The 25,029-nt window shown below is 35.5% G+C and overlaps 1 protein-coding gene across 1 annotated transcript in view; it reads right to left on the bottom strand.

Annotated features, from left to right (window-relative positions):
* LOC136027878 (uncharacterized) overlaps positions 1-23,205 on the bottom strand; it is a 93,056-nt gene extending 69,851 nt beyond the window's left edge. Inside the window, exon 1 of the mRNA XM_065705294.1 lies at positions 22,551-23,205. Coding sequence (XP_065561366.1) covers positions 22,551-23,065 — 515 coding nt within the window. The 5' untranslated portion in view covers positions 23,066-23,205. The remainder of the gene's footprint in view (positions 1-22,550) is intronic.
* Positions 23,206-25,029: the final 1,824 nt, after the last annotated feature.

The following is a 25,029-nucleotide window of genomic DNA, read 5'->3' as shown; positions in this document are numbered from 1 at the left end:
TTCGAGTCAAAAATGGAGCATCTGAGACATAAGATCCTTCTATATATTAAGTTTCATTAAGATCCGATCACCTCTTCGTAAGATAAAGATAACCCAATTTTCACGTTTTCCAAGAATTCCGGTTTCCCCCTCCAACTCCCCCCAAGGTTAGTGGATCTGGTCGGAATTTAAAATAAGAGCTCTAAACCACAAGATCCTTCTAAATATCAAATTTTATTAAGATCTGATCACCCGTTCGTAAGTTACAAATACCTCATTTTTTCTAATTTTTCCGAATTATTCCCCCTCCCCCAACCCCACCAAAGAGAGCGGATCCGGTTCGGTTATGTCAGTTCCGTATCTTGGACTTTTTTTTATTCCTCCCACACAGTTTCATCCTGATCTCTCCGCTTTACGTATTTTCTAAGATTTTTTCGCCCCCCCCCCCCCAACTGCCCCCCACAATGACACTGGATCTGGTTGGGATTTAAAATAATAGATCTGAGTTACGAGGTCCTTCTGAATATGAAGTTTCATGAAGATCCGATCACTCCTTTGTAAGTTAAAAATACCTAGTTTTTTTCTAATTTTTCAGAATTAACCCTCCCCCCAACTCCCCCAAATAGAGTGGATCCGTTCCAATTATGCCAATCATTTATCTAGGACTTCTGCTGATTTTTCCCACCAAGTTTCATCCCGATCCCTCCACTCTAAGCGTTTTCCAAGATTTTAGGTTCCCCCCAAACTCCCCCAATGTCACCAGGTCTGGTCGTGATTTAGAATAAGAGCTCTGAGACACGATATCCTTCTAAATATCAAATTTCATTGAGATCCGATCACCTGTTCGTAAGTTAAAAATGCTTCATTTTTTCTATTTTTCCCAAATTAACCGGGCCCCTCCTCCACAGATGGTCAAACCGGGAAAGCGACTATTTCTGATTTAATCTGGTCCGGTCCTTGATATGCCTTCCAAATTTCATCGTCCTAGCTTACCTGGAAGTGCCTAAAGTAGCAAAACCGGGACAGACCGACAGACATACAGACTGACAGAATTTGCGATCGCTATATGTCACTTGGTTAATACCAAGTCCCATAAAAAAAGGGCACTGGAAAAAAAAAATAAAAAGGGCTTATTATTTGGAAAAAACTGAAAACATGGACAAATTGATTAAAATTCAGCAATTTCAGAAAGGAGCGAGGAGTGATTTTGGAATTTGACTAAAACGAAAAAAAGGTAAAAGATGTGGCACCCGACTTAACATTCCAAACCGTGGGTGCTGATCTCCGTTTTATGGCCTTTCTGCCAGGAAGTGCACCGGGCATCGAGGACCACCTATTGGGACCCTTCTTGCTTACCTTCCAAATATTTCTCCAGGTACGCATAACAAGCTGAATTGACTCCGGTTGTGCTCACAAAGTCATACTACAGGTCCCTGTAGTTTGTCTCTAACCGAATAATTGACGAAACTAGGACTCGCACCCCCACCCAAAAGATATAGGATTGCAAATTCAGCGAGCTAACCCCTCTACTAGGATGGCTGGAATTTGACACCCCCGGAATTTGTTCTTTTATTAGATAAAAAAGTAACAAACTTAATTAAAAATCAAATTTAGCTATAGGCCTACAGAGTATTTTTATACATATTCTTAATTTCCATAATTTTCGCTGTAGTAATTAAGTAAGTTTATTTGTAACCCGCAGTGACATAAATTAAATACGGAGTAAAAAAAATTATATAATCCACAAGGAAATAAGAAGGAAAACACATCATAAATAACATAAAAATATCCACTGAACCCTTATCTGGAAAAATATAAGTGAGAAGATCACTGACACACATCTTCTTAGGATTATTGGCCCTCAGATCCTAGCGATGTTGTCAAGCAGCATTATGGGGTCGGCAAGTCCAAAATGAGAAACAATCTTGTGATTTTTGTACCATCTTGGTAAATATAGCAAGAGCTTACAATATTTAAAATATCCTCTCCTTAGCTTAAGACATTCTTTATTCCGCATTAGAGACTGAAAACCGGAAAGAAAAAGAATTGTAGAACAAAAATGTGGTAGAATGTGGTATGTAAAAGTTTACATAAGCCTCGGCGGCTGTACCTTTTCTTCCTTTTCCATTTCTTTTCTTTTTATTTTCTTCTTCTTTTTCGTATTGTTTTTATTTGTATGTGTATTAGAGTTGTAAGCCCAAACAAACTTTGCTTCGGGCCATTTGCTTGTTTTGTTTTGTTATTTATATTAGATTCTCTTCTTCTATTAGGTGATACTTTACCATATGCGAATGCACAGCAGAGCCCTAGTAACCAGAGACGAGCATGTAGTCGAAAGTGTGTCAGAAAAAGTAATTCCAAGCCATTTCAACTTTGAGACACACTCGAGTAGCATTGTAACCACATGTAAAGGAGGAGCAGGGTTAGGAATATTAAAACACAAAAACTCGCATTTTGAAGCATTTACACTAAGTCCAATTATACTCAAAGCATTAATCATAACTTTTAGATTTTTTGTGAGGCCTGACCAGTATGACTAACCAGCAGTACGTCGTCAGTGTAGGCAATGTGATTAACAGCAGCATTCTAATAGCATCTAAAACACAGTAAGAGACAGCATTCGCAAACAGTCCACAAGCAGAGTATTAAAAATATATGAGAGACGGCACACCATCTTGCCTGAATCCCTTCTTTACTGAGTTAGGCTCAGATACATCAGACATCCATTTTAACAGAACCAATGAATTGAAATACCAATATTGAAGAACTTTTACGACGGAAGAATTGACTCCTGCTCTAACTAGGCAATGAAGCGCCTATGAATGTACAACGTTATCGAAAGCGCCCGAAATATCAACCGAGCAAAAATAAAGTAACTTTTTGCATTTTTGGCGAGATTAGCAACTGACCAACTATATGACGGGCTTGAGAACAACCAAAACCAACTCTGAACCAAACTTGACGATCAGAAAAAGCACATTTATTCAAAATTTCAGGCAATACGGCATTCTCGAACAGCTTGCTCATGCAGCAGGACACCGTAGTTGGTCGGTAACTGGATCACTGATCTGCGTCCTTTCCCTTTTGCAAAACTGATGTTACGATTCCCGAAAGGAAACTATCCGGAACTAACGACCTGGGCTAAACACATTTGAAATAGGAGGTGAATGTGTGCTAACAATAATGGACAGAAGAGATTGTAACCCACACCATCCATATCGGGAGCAATTGATTTCTTGACCTTCTTTAAAGCCCAATAGATATCACCACCAGATTTTGTCAATATATGGGCTTGCTGAAGAGATTGAGGAATAATATTATGCAATAAGGAAGAAAATATGGACTGGATAGAATGATTAAATGTAGAAAAAAACGAGTAAAATGAACAACAAAATCACTGATTTCGATAATCGAATCTGTAGCAGGCACACACTTCCTGCTATTAATTACATTGAACCAAGACTTCCAATCCGAGGGGCCATCTAAAGCATTTAGGCGGGCTAAATTAGGCGGGCAAAGCTTCAATATATTGAAAATTCAATATATAGGAATTTTTGAATATAATGAAGCAGGAATATTGTTACTATACTGTTTAGTTCAAAAGGTGGGAAAAACTATACTGTTACCGGATAATGTTATTGTATAAGCCAAACGATTGGTAAATTCCGGGATTAACCAGTTATTCAGAGGTTGTCAAGTTAACTAATGCATCATTCATATTTCTACATATACCCAATGAAAAGCAGTTGGTAAAGGCCCAACAGCTGGTGATGGTGCAAGGCAAGCAAAATTAAACTTGTTCTAGTCACGTAAAACGCTGATTACATGACTATATATGGATGTGAATCAATATTAATTTTATTACTAAATTGTATATATGGTTGCTACAAATTATCTACCATGAGTTTAATCTTTTAAACAATAAAAATTTTAAACCATATCAAATTTGTGAAGCTGTAATTCTGGTTGTATTGATACCATCGAAGTGTTAATAATGACGCAGTCGAGAGTGGCCCTTACAACACAATAACTGAAAATTAAGATAAACTTCAAAAACAATATATGAAAAAAAAATTAATATTCTAGAACGGGAATTTCAGTACAAATATAAAAATTGTAAATTACAACAATATGTTTCTTTAACAATTAGTTTCTTAGTATAAGCATCACAAGAGATAGCTGACGTTGAAACATCACGCACACTACATGCACGTGTCAAACGTGGCAAAAGTTTGCCAAATGTGTCAGGGCTCTGCCAAGCATTGCAGAAACTTTGCCAAGAATGATAAAACTGTGCCTAACACTTGGCACTCCAAGATGTACCACCAAAATGTAGAGATGTAGACCCCAAAATAGCAGAAAGTGGGGACCCCTCGGAGCACCATTTAGCAGGAACTTATTCTCCACAATGATGGTGAGAATCAATAAAATATTTATTCTGCCCTGACAAAAATTAAAACTTTCTCACAAAAAAATCCATTTGGGTACCAAGGACAGTTAAAATATAATGTGAAAATTTGAATGAGTTAAGTGGTAACCCAATTTAAATTTAGGATATATGCTCCATTGTTATGTAGCTGCATGTACAGTTATGTAATGTTTATTGGTAATAGTATGGTGCCACATTAAAAAGAAAAAGGTGAAACGAGGGTAAAAGAACACCAAAGTAAGCTAGAAACATATGAAACTAAACATGTCAAGAAAGTACAGCTTCTTTGAAGGTGTAGTTATCTTTGGGAATAAACATCTCGGTTTTCCGTATAATATCGACCACACTCAAGAAGTAAAGTTAGGTCAATCGTAATGAAATATACCAAAACCCGCACCTATTCGATTCGCGGCCTGCATGCTATTAATACGTATCCGAAGAATAACAAACTTCCAATCAATAAAATAAGCGAGTTCAGATTGATCCGTAATTCTACAAATACAAAAACTTGCTATTAATCTCAACCTCCTCCTATAAAAAAATAGAAGGAGTAATAAAGGGCACTGAGGCACAACCTGTCATCATTTGAAATCATATTTAGTGGAGTGCATGTGGCAGGCGGTAATGGTGGCAGAAGGCACACTTCAACGCGATTCTTACTGACATTTATGCGTTCTGGGCGGCCTGCTTTCCATAATTCTCTGTTGTAGTTTCCATAGTTTTGTTAATAAAACATCATGTTTTCATCATATTTTGGTATATTTCATTATGATTAACCTAACTTAACTTCTTGGGTGTGGTCGATATAATACGTAAGTACCAACATTTTTTTCAACAGAATTTTTACGGACGAAACCTTTGTCAAATTTTACTAGTATTGTTTACTTATTTTTACGGTTCAATGTGTCAATACTGATGAACATTAGGTATCACCTTTAAAAATTCATAATACAACCAAAAGATAAGTCTTTTAAAATCTCATTTTTTAGGTAAAGATTTTTAGTTTTCAAAATCTCAGTTTTAATTTGTCAGATAAATATTTCAGGTACCAAAGACAGGTTAACGGGCAAAAAGTTTTTAATTTGATATCCTTGGTGCATTCAGGATGATTTAGCATTTGCTAGCATCCCTTCTGTGGGTGTCAGTTTTTTTTCTGCTTTCGTTTCTCGAAATTTCTTGGCCTTTAAAATCTACTAAGCCCTCAAACATCTCTTCGCGGTTTTGTTGCATCATTCTAAGGAAAAAAAGAAACAACTTGTTGCGTCGTAATCCATTAGATTTTGTATATAGAAAGCTGATATCCACAGGCAAAAAATTATATTTGCGAACTATTAGCATTATAAAATAGGAGTAAAATACCAACAACTCATTTCAGTATGAAGATACGAAAGGCAATAAAAGCTGTGCAATCTCCATCTCCACCCACTTTGTTCAGTTTCCCTCCCTACTCCTTCCCATCATTATCGTTAATTTGTTAATGAACAGTTTTGAAGGAAATCTACCGAAAAAGGATTTTATCACCCCACTCCTCTCTCTCACAGCTCACAAACTAGTATTACATTCCTCTTGGTCACCATTTTCTTTATCGCTGTAGCACAGGGCACAGATGTACATAAATAACGCTTCTGGGGGGTAAGGCATATCAGAGCATTTTGTCCGTTGCTGATGGGTCAAAATCAGAAACAAGTGCGATTTCCGGAGAGTACTTTTCTATAGCTGGGGAAGGGATGTTTTGAGGGTTTGGTGATACAATGGGCATCTCTATACATCCCTTCCAACGCTTGTCCAAAAGTTGGTCAGTAAAATGTACCTACTGTGTTGTTGACCCTGTTCCACTCCAACAGGAAACATCACATGATACCCTTTTTTTATACAAATATCCCAATTTAATAGTAAATTCAATTTGTCATTGAATTTTGGCATCGCCCTCTTCCGTGGGGGGGGGGGGGTTTCTCCGATGTGGGGCCAGATTCCACGGCATTATTTAAAAAACGATCAGGAATTAAACAAAAAAAAACAAGTTTTTTCAACTGAAAGTAAAGAGAAACATTAAACCTTAAAACAAACAGAAACTATTACGTATATGAAGGTATATAACCTAGCTCTTTACGCTAAAGTTTGAATTTTGTCCCAATTCTTTAAGAACGATTCCTGAAGAACAAGAGTCGTTTAATAAGAACAATAAGAAGCTTTCTTTAAAGTACTAAAAAAAACTTCAGCATAAAGAGCAAGGTGTTGAGGAGGGGCCGACCATTTCATATACGTAACAACTTCTATTCGTTTGAAGTTTTAATGTTGCTCCTTACTTTCAGTTGAAAAAACTCATTTTTTATTTATTACAGGTAGAAAATACTTTAACGCTCAGTTTCAAAGGATTGTCGTTAGGGACTTGCACATGCTTCTAAAGTAAATGGGTGTTCGTATTCTCAAATGGACAGCATTAGATGGCAGCACATTTGTAGTACTTGCATGGAACAGAAAGTGTTGCAGAGCAGCTTAAGCACAGAGTACCAAGTCTAGTAATAATACAAAGACAATACTTGAAAAAAAAAAAACACAAACCGACGGTTTTTTTAGTTACTCTTCAGCTTAGAAGCACCGATGCGTATATTTTAAAGGATATTCCGTCTTCCTTACCTTTTGGGAAGTAAAAGACATTAGTATGAAATCAGAGATTCATTCAAACCGTGATCATTAGGACCGGTTATTAAGCATTCCCTATGTACCAAAATAACAAAACATTTAAGATTTACCATGCACACCTTTAGAATACACATATCAGAAATGGCGTTCTATTTTTGTCTGGAGTGAAGTAGAATACATTTTTTTTCCACACCATTGTTGTTGTCTTTTTCTATGTAAAATACGTTTGTTTTTTTTTTCTAGGCGAGAGGAAGTAAGGGCGTGCGTAGTGTGTTTATGGTATTTTTGGAAAATTTTTCTGTTGTTATATATATTGTATATTTTTTTTTACCAAAGAAGAGCTCGTTTTTGGTAAGAGTACTTTTTTTTATGAAGATTATAAACATAAATACATCTAGGGTGGGTGCGCTCTATCCCTTCTCCACATCGACAATCCTGTGTCAAAAGCAAACCTTCCCCCCTCAAATAAAACAAAGCTTCCATTATTATTTCCCTAAAAGTGACAGCGTTGACTTAAAGACAAAAGCAAAATTTTATTGGCAATGAATCGAAAGAATCTAATTTGGTCTAATGTTACTTTCACACTATGTCGTAAACCTATCATATTATCATACCTTAAGATTTTACAACTATGTAATATTAAGATTCTACGTGTGAAAGAATATGCTTAAGGCCTTTTTGATACCTAAAAAATCATTTTATGAGTGTCATAGTTGGCTGAACGTTCCAAATACAAAGGGCCTATTAGCGAATTTTACTAGCACCACAGGGAACTTTCAAATTTTAGTAGAAGTTGATAAGGGATCTTTTCTTATTGATTGTTAAGTAAAGAACTACCTATTCAATTTACCTAGAGAAGAAATAATGCGTTGCCTGCATCGGCAAAGTTTCCGATCAATGCGGATAGCACCACAGGGAACTCTCAAAGCAATTTTAGTAGAAGTTGATAAGGGATCTTTTCTTATTGATTGTTAAGTAAAGAACTACCTATTCAATTTACCTAGAGAAGAAATAATGCGTTGCCTGCATCGGCAAAGTTTTCGATCAATGCGGATAGCACCACAGGGAACTCTCAAAGCAATTTTAGTAGAAGTTGATAGGGGATCTTCTCTTATTGATTGTTAAGTAAAGAACTACCTATTCAATTTACCTAGAGAAGAAATAATGCATTGCCTGCATCGGCAAAGTTTTCGATCAATGCGGATAGCACCACAGGGAACTCTCAAAGCAATTTTAGTAGAAGTTGATAAGGGATCTTTTCTTATTGATTGTTAAGTAAAGAACTACCTATTCAATTTACCTAGAGAAGAAATAATGCGTTGCCTGCATCGGCAAAGTTTTCGATCAATGCGGATAGCACCACAGGGAACTCTCAAAGCAATTTTAGTAGAAGTTGATAAGGGATCTTTTCTTATTGATTGTTAAGTAAAGAACTACCTATTCAATTTACCTAGAGAAGAAATAATGCGTTGCCTGCATCGGCAAAGTTTTCGATCAAGGCGGATAGCACCACAAGGTGTTCAAAACGATCAAATTACTGAAATGACACCTCCTTTTGATTTTTAACCTTTTCTAAAAAGGTTTGACAGAATATTTTCAAGGACTGTCCTGAAAATTTAGCTCCGTTCAATCAAAAAAAAACTCGAATTTTCTAATAATGAAAGTTTTTTTTTTAATCTGAATATCTTTATCTCCGTCCCAAAAAGAGAGAAGTTAAATTGGTTTTCTGATATTTGCAGAAACGTAGTTTCGGTTTTTAGTTTTCTGTCGTTTATAGAGATCTCTTATCCAAGCTTTATAAGTTACGATAAGATCTATTAAGCTACTATAAATAATAAGATACTATAAATAATAAGATAACAGATAATAATATATTTATATTATTATCATATTATTATATTATACTATATTATTATTATATTAAACTGTATATAATAATATTATATTATTATATTATCTATTATATTATTATTTACACTATTATTTATAGAAAACTATGAATACTAAGATACTATATAAGATACTATAAGTAATCAATTCTAAATAGTTTGCCCCCACAAAACTGTTTATAATAAACGAGATAGGGCAATCTTTTAAGCTACCACAGCCTCTTAAGGTTACATAACTGAACCACTTAATATAGAAAATTACATAATTCGGTTTTTAGAGATCTCTTATCCAAGCTCTATAAGTTACGACAAGACCGCCCAATCAATTCTAAATAGTTTGCCCCCACAAAACTGTTTATAATCGACGAGATAGGGCAATTTTTTAAGCTATTGCAGCCTCTTAAGGTTACGTAACTTAACCACTTAATATAGAAAATTACATAAGTAGTTTGAAAGCCACTAAACTGTTTAGACAAGACACTGTAAAGAAATCCGCCTTATATACAATTAAAAAAAATATTTCGCAACAGGATAAAAACAAAGTTTCATAACTAAAAAACTATAAAGGATAGCCAATTAAATTAGCATTAATTACCTTTCAAATAGCATTAGCATTTAATTAAACTTTAAACATTAGGAAATTCCTGTCAGCGACCTTCTTTGCAAGTTATAAACGTACTGTTATGAATTGAGTCGTTTCAACCAAAACAAGTATAAATCAACCATTTCCATTGTGGAAAATTCACGACTCCACCCCTGTAAAGTTTAACAATTCGCTGTTAATCCAAAATTGTCCGGAAGTCTATTTCTCTTATTTCTATACTCTTGAACAATAGGCCCGTTTTGGCTAACTAATATAGTAGTCCTTTGGTCAATTTTTTATTTATTTATTTATTTTAGTTTTATTTTTTGCTCATAGGATTGCTTCCTCAGTTCTCAGGCGCAAACCCAAAAATTGTAATAACCCCACTCCCCATAACTGTGGCTTACTCAAATTTTGTATAACTTTTAGTCAAAATTGTAAAACTGATAATCGTGCTGAAAAATTCTCGTTTTTTACGGGGATATTATTATTAGAAATCCCCATAAAATTAGAATTGCATGAAAAAACAAACTCATTTTTTTCGATTGAAATAAAGAATGAGATTCGAATGTAGTTTTTCAGGGTAAAGAGTGAACTGTCGCATTAAAAAAAAATTTTAGCATCTTTTCATACGTCAGATAGGTAACTGAAAACATGACAGCAATTTTGCCTTCTCTTTGCAAAAAAAGGAAAAAAAAAGAAAAAACACTATAAAGGGAAACACAGAAATGAATCCTATCAAATATCTAGATTACTAGAAAGTTAAATCTAGAAACATTTGTTATTAATGACAAACTTTTCCCTCTAACTTTTGAACTTTTATCTATAGATTTCCACTAAGCTGATGTAGATTAGGATCAAGCCAAAATTAAATATATATTCCCCTACTCATTTTTCCTTCGAGAACAGCTAATATAACGGTTTATGGTGTAAACATTCATATGTTTATTTAAACATTCATTCAAATATTTCTAAGGTGTAAACACGTTAGATACGACCTTTAGGCATGACTGCGATGATAACGTCCGATCGACGTCGACGTCAGACACGACCTTTAGCCTTGACTCCGAAGATAATGTCAAATCGATGTCAACATCAGAAGGCATAGCCACGACGATAACGTCAGATCGACGTCGGTTAATCATAGACAACCTTTAGGCATGACCACGACAATAAGCAGCGAAATAATGAGACATCTTGTCTATTTTGAGCTGTACCTCCCCATTTCTCCTTCACTGATCATGTGTGACTTAGCAATCCAAATTACGCTACGGTAAAATCAACTTAAAAATAGACCAATAAAATTTCAAAATACTTAACAATAATTGGCTGTTTAATGTTAGAAAAATGTGTTGACCGAAGAGTTTTAACCCGTTCCCATCGCCACATTTTGACAATTCCCATTAAAAAAAAAATCTCTAAAGCATAGGCTAATAGGCTACAAATCTATCATATGTAAGAGCCTGCAGATCCATGGCACGTAGTTTGTAAGTATATCTGTTTCTACTAGGCACCTACACAGGGGAAAGGGGCTTAGCATCCGTATGAGCCCCACCAAGCCTGATATTTTTACCAACTATGCAATTATTTCTTATTGTTCAAAGAGCGTTTCAGATAACACGCATTCAAAGGAAACAATCCGTAGTGCATTTTCTTCTTTGAGGATCGGATAAACAAATTTTTTCCTCTCCCCCCAAAAAACACAAATTTCTAAGTCTCCCCGTTCCCTTCTCAGCAAAAAAAAAATACATAAAATTAGTTCCCTTTTATTGAAAACCAATGAGTGGGTAAAACCTAAAAAATGAGATTGGGATGGGAGTTATGGAACACATTCCTTCTATTCGTCTTGGTAGGATAGCTTATACCAAGACTAACCTCTCAGTTTGAACATACTCCTTGCATTTCATTTCAGTCTACAATTATTTGTATCTCAGGTGATAATTAAAATAACGTTTCGTTGAAAAGTGACAAAAAAACGCAAAAGACACTTGACTTCGAATTCAAATATTTGGTGGCCAAACATGTGACAGAATCATCAAGAACCACAAAACATTGTCTGTTTAACATGTCACTTTGGGGAACCACATCCGAGGAGCCAAAATACAACCGTATTAGTTTTTCACAGACTTTTAGCAAAATCCACGGGTATAGGATACCAAGGTATAGGGAGGGGAATATGAACCTAAAAATCACCTTAATCGAAAAAAAAACAGTTGTCTGTATATGCATCGTAGACTCCTGAAAGTCCTCTGTTATACCCTGCCTCCTAAATTTTGATCATTTGCCCCCATCTTAGGCTAGAAAATCACTTATCAAACAGTTCGTAGTAACGAATTGTAAGGAGCGGTTCAATAGTAACCGAAACTCTAAAAAACGGAATTTTAATATCAATAATAGACACATCAAAAGAATCACCTTATTATGCTGATTCCAAATTTATAAGATTCATCAAGTTTAGTGTTACCCATCGAAAGTTGAGCCTGAAAAATTTGCCTGATTTTTTAAATAAGGGGAAACACCGCTTGAAATTAAAGGACTTAATGAAAATCACACCATCAGATTCAGCATACCAGAGAACCCTACTGTAGAAGTTCCAAGCTCTTTACAAAAATGGGGAATTTTGCTGTTTCTATCAGAAGACACATCACCGGTGCATGTTTATTTGTTTGTTTGTCTTTTTTTCTCAGGTAGAATTGTATCAAAATAATGGTCCTAGGAAATCAGGAGAGGGTGCATTCAAACGGAAATTAAAAGTTCTAGTGCCCTTTTTAAGTGATCAAAAAGATTAGAGGGTAACTGGGCCCCATCACACTCCCATTTTCCCCAAAAATTATCTGATCAATATTTTGAGACGACAATTTTATAAAAAAATAAAATAATTATATATTTCTGACTAAAATAGCCCCTTACAGTCCGCGGGGAGAGGCCTGTAAGTTATGAAATTTGCCCATTGTTTGCGTACATTATTTGTAAATCCGAAGTATGCAGATATTTACTTTTTTTAGGGGGGGGGGGGGTTGTGCTTGGGGTGTATTTCAATACAGAGAATCTACCTCGAGGAGGGAAATTCCAGTGCGGTGAATATTCCAGGGGAAATGTTACACTGGGAGTATTTGAAAGAATTACTATATGAATTTTTTTATGGTTTTACATTCTCTTTGCCAAATTTTTCATGTGGAAATATTCTGCGAGAATCGTCCAGGGGTTTTTTTCCATGAGTTTTGATTCCCAGGAAAAAAATTTCCATGGAAGGGAGCATTTCTGAGTGAATCAAAGAGGAAATTTTTTCCTCTCCCCCCAAAAAACACAAATTTCTAAGTCTCCCCGTTCCCTTCTCAGCAAAAAAAATGCATAAAATTAGTTCCCTTTTATTGAAAACCAATGGGTGTGTAAAACCTAAAATATGAGATTGGGGGGGAGGGGGTTACGGAACAAATTCCTTGTATTCGTCTTGGTAGGATAGCTTATACCAAGACTAACCTCTCAGTTTGAACATACTCCTTGCATTTCATTTCAGTCTACAATTATTTGTATCTCAGGTGATAATTAAAATAACGTTTCGTTGAAAAAGTGACAAAAAAAACGCAAAAGACACTTGACTTCGAATTCAAATATTTTGTGGCCAAACATGTGACAGAATCATCAAGAACCACAAAACATTGTCTGTTTAACATGTCACTTTCGGGAACCACATCCGAGGAGCCAAAATGAAACCGTATTAGTTTTTCAATGACTTTTGCTTTTAGCAAAATCCACGGGTATAGGATACCAAGGTATAGGGAGGGGAATAAACGGTTGTCTGTATATGCATCGTAGACTCCTGAAAGTCCTCTGTTATACCCTGCCTCCTAAATTTTGATCATTTGCACCCATCTTAGGTTAGACAATCACTTATCAAGCAGTTCGTAGTAACGAACTATAAGGATCGGCTCACTAGTAATCGAAACTCTAAAAAACAGAATTTTAATATCAATAATAGACACATTAAACGAATCATCTTATTATGCTGATTCCAAATATAAAAGATTCATCAAGTTTAGTGTTACCCATCGAAAGTTATAAGCCTGAAAAATTTGCCTGATTTTTTAAATAAGGTGAAACACCGCTTAAAATTAAAGGATTCTTAATGAAAATCATACCATCAGATTCAGCATACCAGAGAACCCTACTGTAGAAGTTCCAAGCTCTTTACAAAAATGTGGAATTTTGCTTTTTCTGTCAGAAGACACATCACCGGTGCATGTTTATTTGTTTGTTTGTCTTTTTTTCTGTCCGCGGGGAGAGGCCTGTAAGTTATGAAATTCGCCCATTGTTTGCGTACAGTATTTGTTAATCAGAAGCATACAGACATTTTTTTTAGAGGGGGGATTGTGCTTGGGGTGTATTTCAATAGAGAGAATCTTCCTCGAGGAGGGAAATTTCAGTGCGGTGAATATTCCAGGGGAAATGTTACAATGGGGGGATTTGAAAGAATTAATATATGAATTTTTTTATGGTTTTACATTCTCTTTGCCAAATTTTTCATGTGGAAATATTCTGGGGGAATTATCCAGGGGCTGTTTTCCATGAGTTTTGATTCCCAGGAAAAAAATTCCACGGAAGAGAGCATTTCTGGAGTGACTGAGAAACTGATTAGAGATTAAAGTCTTATTCAAATGAAAGAATGCTAAGGAGAATTTTGACGGGGTGGGGTTGTGTGCTTTAAATTGGATGAAATTTTTACGGAGGAGGTTTCAGTGAGGGGGGGTATATTTCAAGGAGGGTGAGCCAGATTTACTGGCATTATTTGAAGAAGGAACTGAAACTGTTCGATATATGAAGGATTGCCCCCTCCTCAATACCTTGCTCTTTATGCTAAAGTTTGACTGTTTGTTCCAATTTTTTAAGAGCGTCTACTGAAACACAGGGGCCGTTTAATTAGAATAGGAAGCTCTTTCTAAAGTGCTAACAGCTTTAGTCTAAAGAGCAAGGTATCGAGGAGGGGGCAACCCTTCATATACGAAATAAATATGCCAAAATTAATATACTAATTTTCCTTTAATTGTTCATATACGATGAGCCAAATTCGAACCTACATTAGTTAAAAACGACCAGAAATTAAATAGATTTTTATAACTTAAAGTAAGGAGCGACATTAAAATTTAGAACGAACAGTAATTATTCCGTATATGAAAAGGCCTGTCCCCTCCTCATCGCCTAGCTCTTTGCGCTAAAGTTTTTATTGTTTCAAAAAGTAGATTTGTGAAAAAGAGTCAAACTTCAGGGTAAAGAGTGAGGTGTTGAGGAGGGAACAGGCCCTTTCATATACGGAATATTTACTGTTCATTTTAAGTTTTAATGTCGCCAGACACTATTTTTATGTCTAATAATTCATTTTGCCGATCGAAGTTCGTTCCCCTGGTACTCAGTTCTTATACTGACGACCAAAGTAGAGTAAATACTCAATAGGTATTTGCAGTGCGTTTGAAACGGTACAATTTAGACGAGCAATAGCTGGTATTAGGTTTTGCGATATGGGTTTAGGTAATCAGGTGGAAAACCTCAACTTAAGTCTTAACCATATTGTGTCATTGTGTTCATAACACTTTGTGCTCCATAAGCGGGTTGAACCGCAATTTCTTTCTTTTACAACAAGTGAAATCTATGTTTGAATATCCAATACAGGATCATCATGAATAAAGAGGCTTAATGGCCCCCTTTTCAATACCTCGCTCTTAACTCTGAACTTGGAATTTTGTTTCAATTCTTTAAGAATGACTCCTGAATCACGAAGCCCGTTTAATTAGAATAGTTCTTTGAAAGTACTAAAAAACCTAAAGCGTGAAGCGCGAGGTATTGGCGTAATTTCAGATAAAAAACTAGTTTTTTTATTTGATTTCCGATCGTTTTTTAAGAATACTGGGAAATCCGGCACCCCCTCCATGGAGAATTTCCTTCTCCGATGAAAAATTCCTCCATGGAAAGATCCTCCCACGTAACCCCCCCTGAACCTCCGCCCCCCCCCCCAACACCAGAAAAAATTCCCCTGAAAACGTCTGTATATTTCCCAATAACCAATAGGCTACTCTATGTAAACAATGGGCAAAGTTCATAGCTGCGGGGTTAAGTCATTCTCAGACAGGGCCGGATCGACTAAAAGCAGCATCCAATTGGAATTTTTTGCGGGGCCCCCTCTGTATATTAAAATTTTAGTCAAAACTCAAATCCCTCGTACAAATAAACATACATATGTATTAACTAGACTTTGACTTCAATCTGGGGTTACTAAGAGATCTGACTGATCTAATAGTTTAAACGATGTGAAAGGAGTTCTTTAACACCTCCATTGGGGTCTAAAAACTACATTTGGCCATATGAATACGGTTCAAAATCACCTTCAAGGGTGTGTGTTGGGAGTGCCGCTAAATTAATTTTGTGACGAATCTATTCATCTATTTTGAAGCTGAAAACATGCCGACTATTTTTGGTTCGATCATCGCTTACATTGAATGAAGCTAAAGCAAAACATAAGTTCCTGTTTTGTATTTGTTTGAGGAACCCTTTCGAGAGCAAATGATGTCCTATAACAGGCCAAGCAAATTCATTTGGAAATTGTTGATGCAGGAATGCAATTCGACCAAGCAGGCAGCAGCCCCAAGTAAATCATTTTTGTTGGCTATATTTCCTTTGGAATAATGGAGGACTCCCAAGTGAATACATACAGAGTTTAAGGGTCCTCAATGACTTGTAAATAACACTTGCGTAGTCTACGGCATCATTGTTTGGCGAAAAGTAATATAGACGTTCAAAACCAGGATGACACTGGGATTGAAATGAAATAGGTTACTAACTTTGTAAAACGTCAAAATTTTGAAATAGAGCATCAAATGTCAAATTACAATATTTCAAATCTAAGATTTCTTCTTTTTTTTAGTTCAAGTGAACTATACTCCGTACCTGACTCCAGGCCAAGTTCAACTAGCGGGAAATTTGGGAAACCAAAATGGAATTGTCTGGGAAACGTATACTTACGTAGATTGCACTTGTATCAGGTGAATGCTGCTTAATTTTATTTTATCTGAAGGATTAAAGTAATATCGGAACTTTTTATTTTAAGGCTACTGGGTTGTTAGGTGCATCTCATGTCCTCTTTTTTTTTAGATTCTAGGACGAACCTGTGTATAGAGCCTCAATGGATGTGTTTATTGCGTCTACAGCATCTTTGCAGGCTTCCGCAGGCCACAATCTGTTGTCATTGAAGATTGTGATGTTCTTCTAACATAATATTTTTTTCGGCACTTGTGTATATAATGGTACACAGTCGAGAAGTGAAGTTAGGTCAATCCTAATGAAACATACCAAAATGTGATGAAAATATAATACTTTAGATACAAATTTGGGCTATATATTTGCAAATTAGGGAAGGGGAAAGTATAGCGGATCTGCATGCAAAATGTGTTAGCTACAATTATCCTGTATATTATGAAGTAAGAATTGTTTTCTAACTTTACGCTGTGGAAATACTTTACCCCGACCCCCCTAATGTGCAAATTTATAGCCCCAATTATACAAGCCTAATGTATTCTGTCGCCTGTCACTTGTTCTCATCTCAAGCTAATTGTTTCTTCATGCAGACACATAAAACTGGTTTGTCCTCGAGTGTGTACCATTATGTACACAAGTACCTTTTTTTCCTTTTGCGGTTTCATTTTTGACTCATTCTTATTTTCGCTGTTCTTTAAAAGTACAGTTCTTTGTTGTACATTGTTATTTTTGACACTCTTGATACTTGCTTTAGCTTGTCTCCTAAACCTACAATTCTTTGTTCTTAACTTTCATCTTTGACAAGTTCTGATTCATGCTGTTGCTTGTAATTCTCGCTGCTGATTATCTTCTAGCTGCATATTTCTTTGTTCTCACGGTCGTATATCTTCTAACCACACATTTCTCTGTTCTTAATTTTCCTTTTGATTCGTTCTGATCCTCATTGTTGTATGTATTGTAACCGCAAATTTGTTTTGTTCTTCACTTTCGTTTTTGAGTCGTTATGAATCTCGCAGTCACTTATCTTTTAACTGCATATTTCTAAGTTCTTCAATTTTGTTTTTGACTCGTTCTAATTTTCGCAATGGAAGTCTTTGGGCACTTGAAAAAAAAAAGATTACTTACCCAGTGTCCAATTGCCAAGTGTTTGGGCAATTGGAATAGGATAAACAGTAGTATGCAAAGTTCCCAAAGAATGAAACAGCTTATTGCATACTTACTTTAAACTATAAATTTTCAGTTCAGATGTTTTAAAGGCAATTGATTAATAAACCCTTATAATTAACAACTAATTACAATTGTTAACCTAATTAATGTTTTCAGTTAAGCACCATAAAGCTTTAGCATGATGGGGGTAGTGTAGGGAGCAGACCCCTTCATATAGGGAATAATTTCGGTTCTTTATGAGTTTTAATGTTGCTCTTTGCTTTCAACTGGAAATGCAAGTTTTTATTTAAAATCACAAAAGAAACAGATGAATTATGTGAACCATACAAGGAATCGTGGTTGAAATCATAAAAAAAAATTGAGACAGCAGGAAGAAGTGTGTAGGGCCCAAAGACAGAAATATGCGTGTGCCTGTTTGATACATGTAATATTCATCGAATACCTCGGCGATTTCAAATGAGACAAACCTGTCCGTTCTCAATGTAGCCTATTTTATCACGGTTGTACCCTATGTAAGCCTATACCCTATAGGGTATAGGCTTACATAGTACCCTACAGGGTACAATACCCTATAGGGTACAACCCTATCAGGTTGTACCCTGTGTAGATTAGAAAATTATGTCAAGGCTGGTGTAAATTTTAGAATGTTTTTGGTTCTTATTATAGGACTTCTACTGGAAAACAATGCTAGTTGTTTATCACAGTTTATTGGAGGACACATTTTTTGTTTTAAGCTCATTCACAATCTTGAGATAACATAACAAACTATTTCCTTGACTGTCCGTACTTCAAAAGAATGAAATAATAGCAAAAGACCTATGAAAAAGAAACAAAGCAGCAGTACCATAGTTTCGTCAAAATCCTGGGGGGGGGGCAAAGTTGGAGCAGATTTTTCCAAGTCAAACGAAGGTACTTGTTTAATTATACGGAATACACCCAAGAAGTGAAGTAGGTTTAATCCTAATAAAATATACCAAAATATGATGAAAATACAATTACTTTATTAACAAAATTATAGGAACTACGGCAGAAAATTGCTGAAAGTAGGCCGCACAGGACGCATTATACTAAATACCTAACCTAACCAAAATACCAATTCCATATATTAAATAATTAATTAAAATATACCAATAACGTAGTTATCTCCGAATACAGATACATAAACCAGATTTTGTCAGATACTGCAACTTCACATATGTGCAAATATGAGGATTTACAAAAAGAGGTTCAACCTTGTAATAAGGAACGTACACAGAAATCGACTCTGGAGCGGTCCATAATTTCAAATAGAGCACAAATTAAAAAAAAGAACGCAGACACAAAGCAAACATAGGAAAAACCACAAAAATCTTGTGATTTAAAAGAAGAATGGCGAGCATTAATGGACCATGCTCCCACACTCAATACATGACTGTTTATAACTATCAGCAGTGAGGTTTTTAAGGAGGCAGAAACTAAACGGATTAACCAATCTTCAAAACAGCACACAAAATTACATTCTACCTCACATAGATAAATTAATAGTTAAAGCTAACAATCAAATGAGTTACAGAATATGTAAGGAATGCAATATCTTAATTTCTTGTTAACATAGTTTTTAAATAATAATTTCCAGAATCGAACAAGTTTCATACCCCATATAGAACAATAAAGGTTACAACTGACACACAATGGACAGTATGCAAGTCTAAACAACAGGCAAGTTAAAATAATAACACATTTCTTTACGCTATCTTCCTATATAAAAAAGCATTATTTTCTGCACTAAAAACATCAGGGAATAAATTCCTCTGGTTAAGTAGTAGGAAAGCCATTCTTGCGTTCAATATAGCGTTAAAATCAATATAAAATGTGACCAATTTCCATCGATTAATCTCATTCAAAAGCCTGCAATATGCAAGAAGTCAATGGATCCAATATTTTATGTACCAGAAGCCCAGACAATCATATTCTCTTGATTCTTTGCTGGCTGGTAAGATAAGAATTTTATTTTTTTTAAATGACATATTTCAAAAAAATGGTTTTAAAATGGTGCATAGGCCTAAAGCCTTTGCACAATTGTAGCAGTTTGAGAGTAGACTTTCAAAAGGTTTATTTTGGTTGTTGTTCTATTCAATTTTCCATTTTTAAGAAGAATGGTTGCACCAAACAGTTTTCGACTTCCTACTACAGAATTTGTTTTTTAGTTACCATATTTTCATTTGTTATTTATACTTTGATCTACTTCTTCAAAAATGGTTGGAAATACTAAAAAGACGATTTTGGGACGGCACAAATAGAGATAACAGAGATCATACCGGCTGCTTGGGCCATTATTTCGTAAAGGAGTACAAAGAGCAAATAATTGGCAGAGTGCCAATTCGGTCCGTGGAGTAAAAGGGTGCAATGAAAAAAAGAGTGTATTGCACACAAAAACTTTGCAAGTTGGCAAGCCTGATGTCCATCTTCAATCAGTTCAGCATTTCAAAAATTATCAGTAAATTGCTTTTTTTGTATTTTCTGAAATATTTCACATACATTGATGTAAAAAAAAACTGATTGTAAATATCAAATTAAAAGTCTTTTTTTTAATTCGAAGCTTTAAAATTTGGACAAATAAAAGGTTACTTACAATGTCTTTTTTGATAAACCAATGCCACTGGGAAAAGAGCAGATAACAAAACGTTCGTTCATTAAGTAAAAATGTAAATAGTTATCAAGAGTAAGAGTAATCTCTTTCAAATTATCGTTTTCTATCTATTCATCTAAGGTTTTAGCAGATAGATTAGCCAAGACACGGGCCTATTAATTTATAAATTTATTACAGTACACTATTTAAACAAAAAGTAAATAATAGTTCAGGACTTAAAACTGAATTGGATTCTGCTAATAAGAGGGGAAGCATTACTTACTAATGTTAGTGATCTCAGAATGGGTATGTTTGAATAATTTGGGTGCTTTTGAAATTGTTCCGCATTGAGTTTTCCAATTTCAGTACTTTTTAGTTCTGTTTGAAAATTCCACTTTTTGCACATTTTGCTTAAGAAACGGCGCACTCGGCGCATTTTTGCTTCTAATACTGTGCAACTCTATACTAGGTACCTGGTTACACTAGTTAATATAGCAAGCGTTCTGCACAAGGTTAGACTGAAAAATACGTCGCCTTTATCACCATAAGTGAGGCAATTGATAAATAGCCTTGCCTTAGTAACCTAATAACCTTGCCGTAATTAGGGAGTTTTCTGGTTAATGGTGTTAACGGATTTTTATTAAGTGTTTTTCTGAAACTATGCTGTCTGGTGTCTAGCGTAAGCAACAAACTTAAAGAGGAAAAAACAAAGCTTGTACCGAATTTTTTTGGAGGGAGGACGGGGAAGCTCATCAAATAAATAAAACCGAGGTTTGATATTTAGCAACTAAATGGACATATGGAAAATCTTAAGAAACTGAAGACCAGGCCACGAGGTACCCTGTATATGTGACAGGAGAGAATGAAACCTAGTTAAATGGGACAGACTGATCGCTTGCACCTCCCCCCTTCGGAGATTCATAAAAGAATTAAATGATGAAATGGATAAGAAATAAAACTACCATTGCATTTGTCGTTCAAAATATTGTAAAAATTGACATATTCTTCAAACTTACTTGTTTTCTAGTTTTGGCTGATTGATTTTTTTTTTTTTTTTTTTGGATTGAAAACGAACCTAAGCTACTACACTGAAAAAACTTTGTTTTTGGTTTGGAAAACTGGCAGGAAACCCTAAATGATTGTGAGAACTGTTGTGACTCGTTGTGATCAAATGCTGGTCATTGTGACTTGACCTCGTTTTTAATTCATGCTGACGAATTATTGGTGAAAATTTTACCAAAAAGGTGGGGCTCTTGCTACGACCCTAACATTGCAGCATTCTGTAGTAAAATAGGGGCGGTCCAGAAACCCATCTCTATTTTTGTGGAATGCCTAAGAAAACTGGTCTTTTACCCTTATTCTTTTTTTATATTTGATTTCTGTCCTATGAGCAAAATTAACCCACTGGCCACCTCCACAGCCTGAATTGCCAGTTGTCTTAGACAAGCAAGCATCAATTGATATGGTGAACCCCCCCCCTCCCGAAATGTTTGTCTGACTCGTAAAAACGTAACAAAACTGGATATAAACAGATTTGGATAGCCTAAGCTTATGCCTTATCCACAATTAGGTAAAATTCTAGTTAATTGATTTTTTGCTATCTCGGAAAGGGTTTAGGTTAGGAAAATGAAACTTTCAGGGATGGGTCTACAGGCTAAAGCATGTCCCGGGAAGTACCGACCTCCACTCCTTCTCCCTCTAAAGGGCCCTGAAATTTGCCTACATGACAGGTCTATACCTATTGAAATTTTGACAAAACAACATTTTACCTCGAAGTTCAGTTACTAGTTGCTTTTTCTCTGCCTTTAGTTCTGGAAATGCAATTTCTGTTATTTGAGTAGAATTTTGAGCCAAATCAATGTTTTTTTTTTCGAAATTTAGGAAATGTATTTGCATATCTTTAAAACCTTATAGGCCTAAAATGGAATTGAGCAAAGATATGAAGCTGAAAACAATTTTGTTGTACTTCAATTAAGCAGAAGATCTATTTTCCAAGGGTTCACTTTTATAACACACATATTTTTAAAGGTCATCAAAGGTCAGGGTCCCACTAGAGGGAGAAGGAGTGGAGGTAGTTGCTTCAAAATACCTTCCCGGGACATACTTTAGTCTGTAGATTCATCCCTGAAAGTTTCCACAATTTTTTTTTCTTGTGTACATTCTCGAGATCATACTCTACTCTACCCAATAATATAGACTAATATTCACAAGGCCTATGTTGCGCCTCACCTGACTAGAGCGTTGGCAGCTGCTTCCCTTTTGCAAATAAATGCGTGACACTCCAATACTTTTATTCCCGTTGTTCTTCTCAGTATAGCAGCAAACAAGGGGGGATGGGCGGCATTCGGCATTCGAGCAAAGGGAGAATCTAAAGGCAAGAACCTAGCCTCCTTCTCCCCGTCCATTTCATCTGGACCACCAGTTCCACTAGTCACTCTCACATATCTAACAGCTGCACAATAGTGTAAAGTCTCAATAGGAAAGAACCTTGTAACTCGTTTATGATTCTCATCAACATTTTCAAGGAGTAATCCGTTGCTCCACACGCTTAGCCATGAGTCAATCCCTTTAGCTCCCACGGCTCCTTTTTCGGGGTACAACTCTCGAAGTGGTTCCTGTATCCCTTGCAATCCATCTTTAGTCATATGAGGTACAGCTGAGCCCAAATATAAAACTCGGCATCGGCAAATCGGGGTACATCCCTTCTCCTTAGATACACTTGAAAACTTCCTTCGTGAATCCATTTTATAATTATGGTTTCACAAATTAAAATATTTAACCTTCAATAAAACCATTTCAAATTTTACCAAAATTCAACAAATTCTGCAGAGCTTATTCACTAACTTCAACCCAAAACTGGCAGCAGGTAACTGAAAACACCTGAGGGAAGGCTGGAAACCTGCAAGCTAGATTCTGATGATAAATTGGTAGACCATGAGCCCGCCCGCATGCCTTCAATCAGGGGCTTCTCACTTTATCACAATTAGTATACTAAAACCTAATTAGCCTACCTTCGAATAGGCTTCAATTTAGCTATTGCTTCTCTGGCTTGATAAAAATAGGGTGCAGTTTCTTGGAGGCATCTAGCGCCAAACGCCCGATTTTCGCTGCACGCCCGATCTTCGTATCTGAATGAGTGATGTTGTGAAGGTTCCTGAGACAGGTGTGCTTTAAATTCTTGGCACTGAATAAACCATTATATATATATATATATATATATATATATATATATATATATATATATATATATATATATATATATATATATATATATATATATATATATATATATATATATATATATATATATATATATATATAGATAATTTCTTAAACCACATTGGCCAGCCATAACATAAAGAAAGAAAACGATCAACAATGGGGTTTTTAAAGGCCAAACGAAAATACAGATGAAAACACAGAAAGGGAATATTTTGAGAGAACAACCGCCTCTCTTCGTTAAAACGATATAATCAAGGAAAAAGGAAAAATAAAAAAACAAACGCGGAAAGTACAGCAAAACCAACTAAAAACAAATGAAAAAACGCCAAAAAATTAAAGATAAATAAAATTCAATAAAAGACCAAAAGTTATAAGAATTAAAATCAAATACCTGACAACAATAAAATGAGTTATTCGCCAATATCCAAGATTGGCACAAAGTCCGAACAAATATGAACTGCAATCGGTGGATACTAACAAACAACTGAGAAATAAAAGAAAAATTTCATTCACTCAAACAAACGAACCAGCAATTAAATGAATTGGAGAACTAGGTCATTTGATTTCTAATTTTAACCATTTTCCGCATTTCTTGAGACCTAAGGAGTTAATGACGTATTTGATTATGTGATTGGGGAAGTTATTCATGGTTTATTTCAGGGATTACTGAAGTATCGGCTTCTCTTTTGAGAAAACCGAAATACGACTCATTTATTCTTAAACCATCTGAATCTCTGTTCAAAGCTAGACCTAAATGTTTGTATTTATAAATTTCAACAGCTTCTTTGTAGTGCTGGGCAATACCTTTGTCATGCGAAATTAGGTTAGCTTGGTCAAATGAAATAGCATGGTCCGGATTATTAAATGTGTGTTCCAAGAGGGCAAGGTTAAAAATTTCTGTTTTTTTTCGCTTTTTAAGGGTGTTATTAATTGAGGTAGAGTACTGGGTTAATCTATCCGTAAGTCGTTGATCAGTTATTCCGATGTACCAAAGACCACATGAGCAAGGAATTCTGTAGACACCGGAGTGTTCATCTATCGGGATAGCGCCTTTATCTTGGTAGAGTTGGGAACTGATAGTTTTTCTGGGTCTATAGTAAGTGTAAACATTATTTTTCCTTAGATTTTTGGAAATGGGGTCTGAAACCTGTTTAACGTACGGGACACCAAGATAAACTGAATTTTCCCTTTGATTTGCGTTTACTGTGTCAATATCTGATAATTTTTTAATGCTTATTTCAATTACAGAATTTGCTAAACTAATTGGATAATCATTCCCAAATAAAATATATCTAAGGTGGTCAAGCTAAGGACCCAGAAAACGTGGAGAACAAACTTGCAATGCTCTGTTAACTAGAGAAGTAACCACTCCTCTTTTCACAGCAGTAGAATGATCAGAGGAATAATTTAAGTATCGGTCACTATGTGTGGGTTTTCTATAGACTCCAAACTCGAAGCATTTATCATTTAGGTGAACCAGGACATC

The sequence above is a fragment of the Artemia franciscana genome, chromosome 6 (genome assembly GCF_032884065.1).
Source record: "Artemia franciscana chromosome 6, ASM3288406v1, whole genome shotgun sequence".
Taxonomy (NCBI): domain Eukaryota; kingdom Metazoa; phylum Arthropoda; class Branchiopoda; order Anostraca; family Artemiidae; genus Artemia; species Artemia franciscana.
The sequence above is the reverse complement of the archived record's forward strand: the minus strand, read 5'-3'. Positions and strand labels throughout refer to the sequence as shown.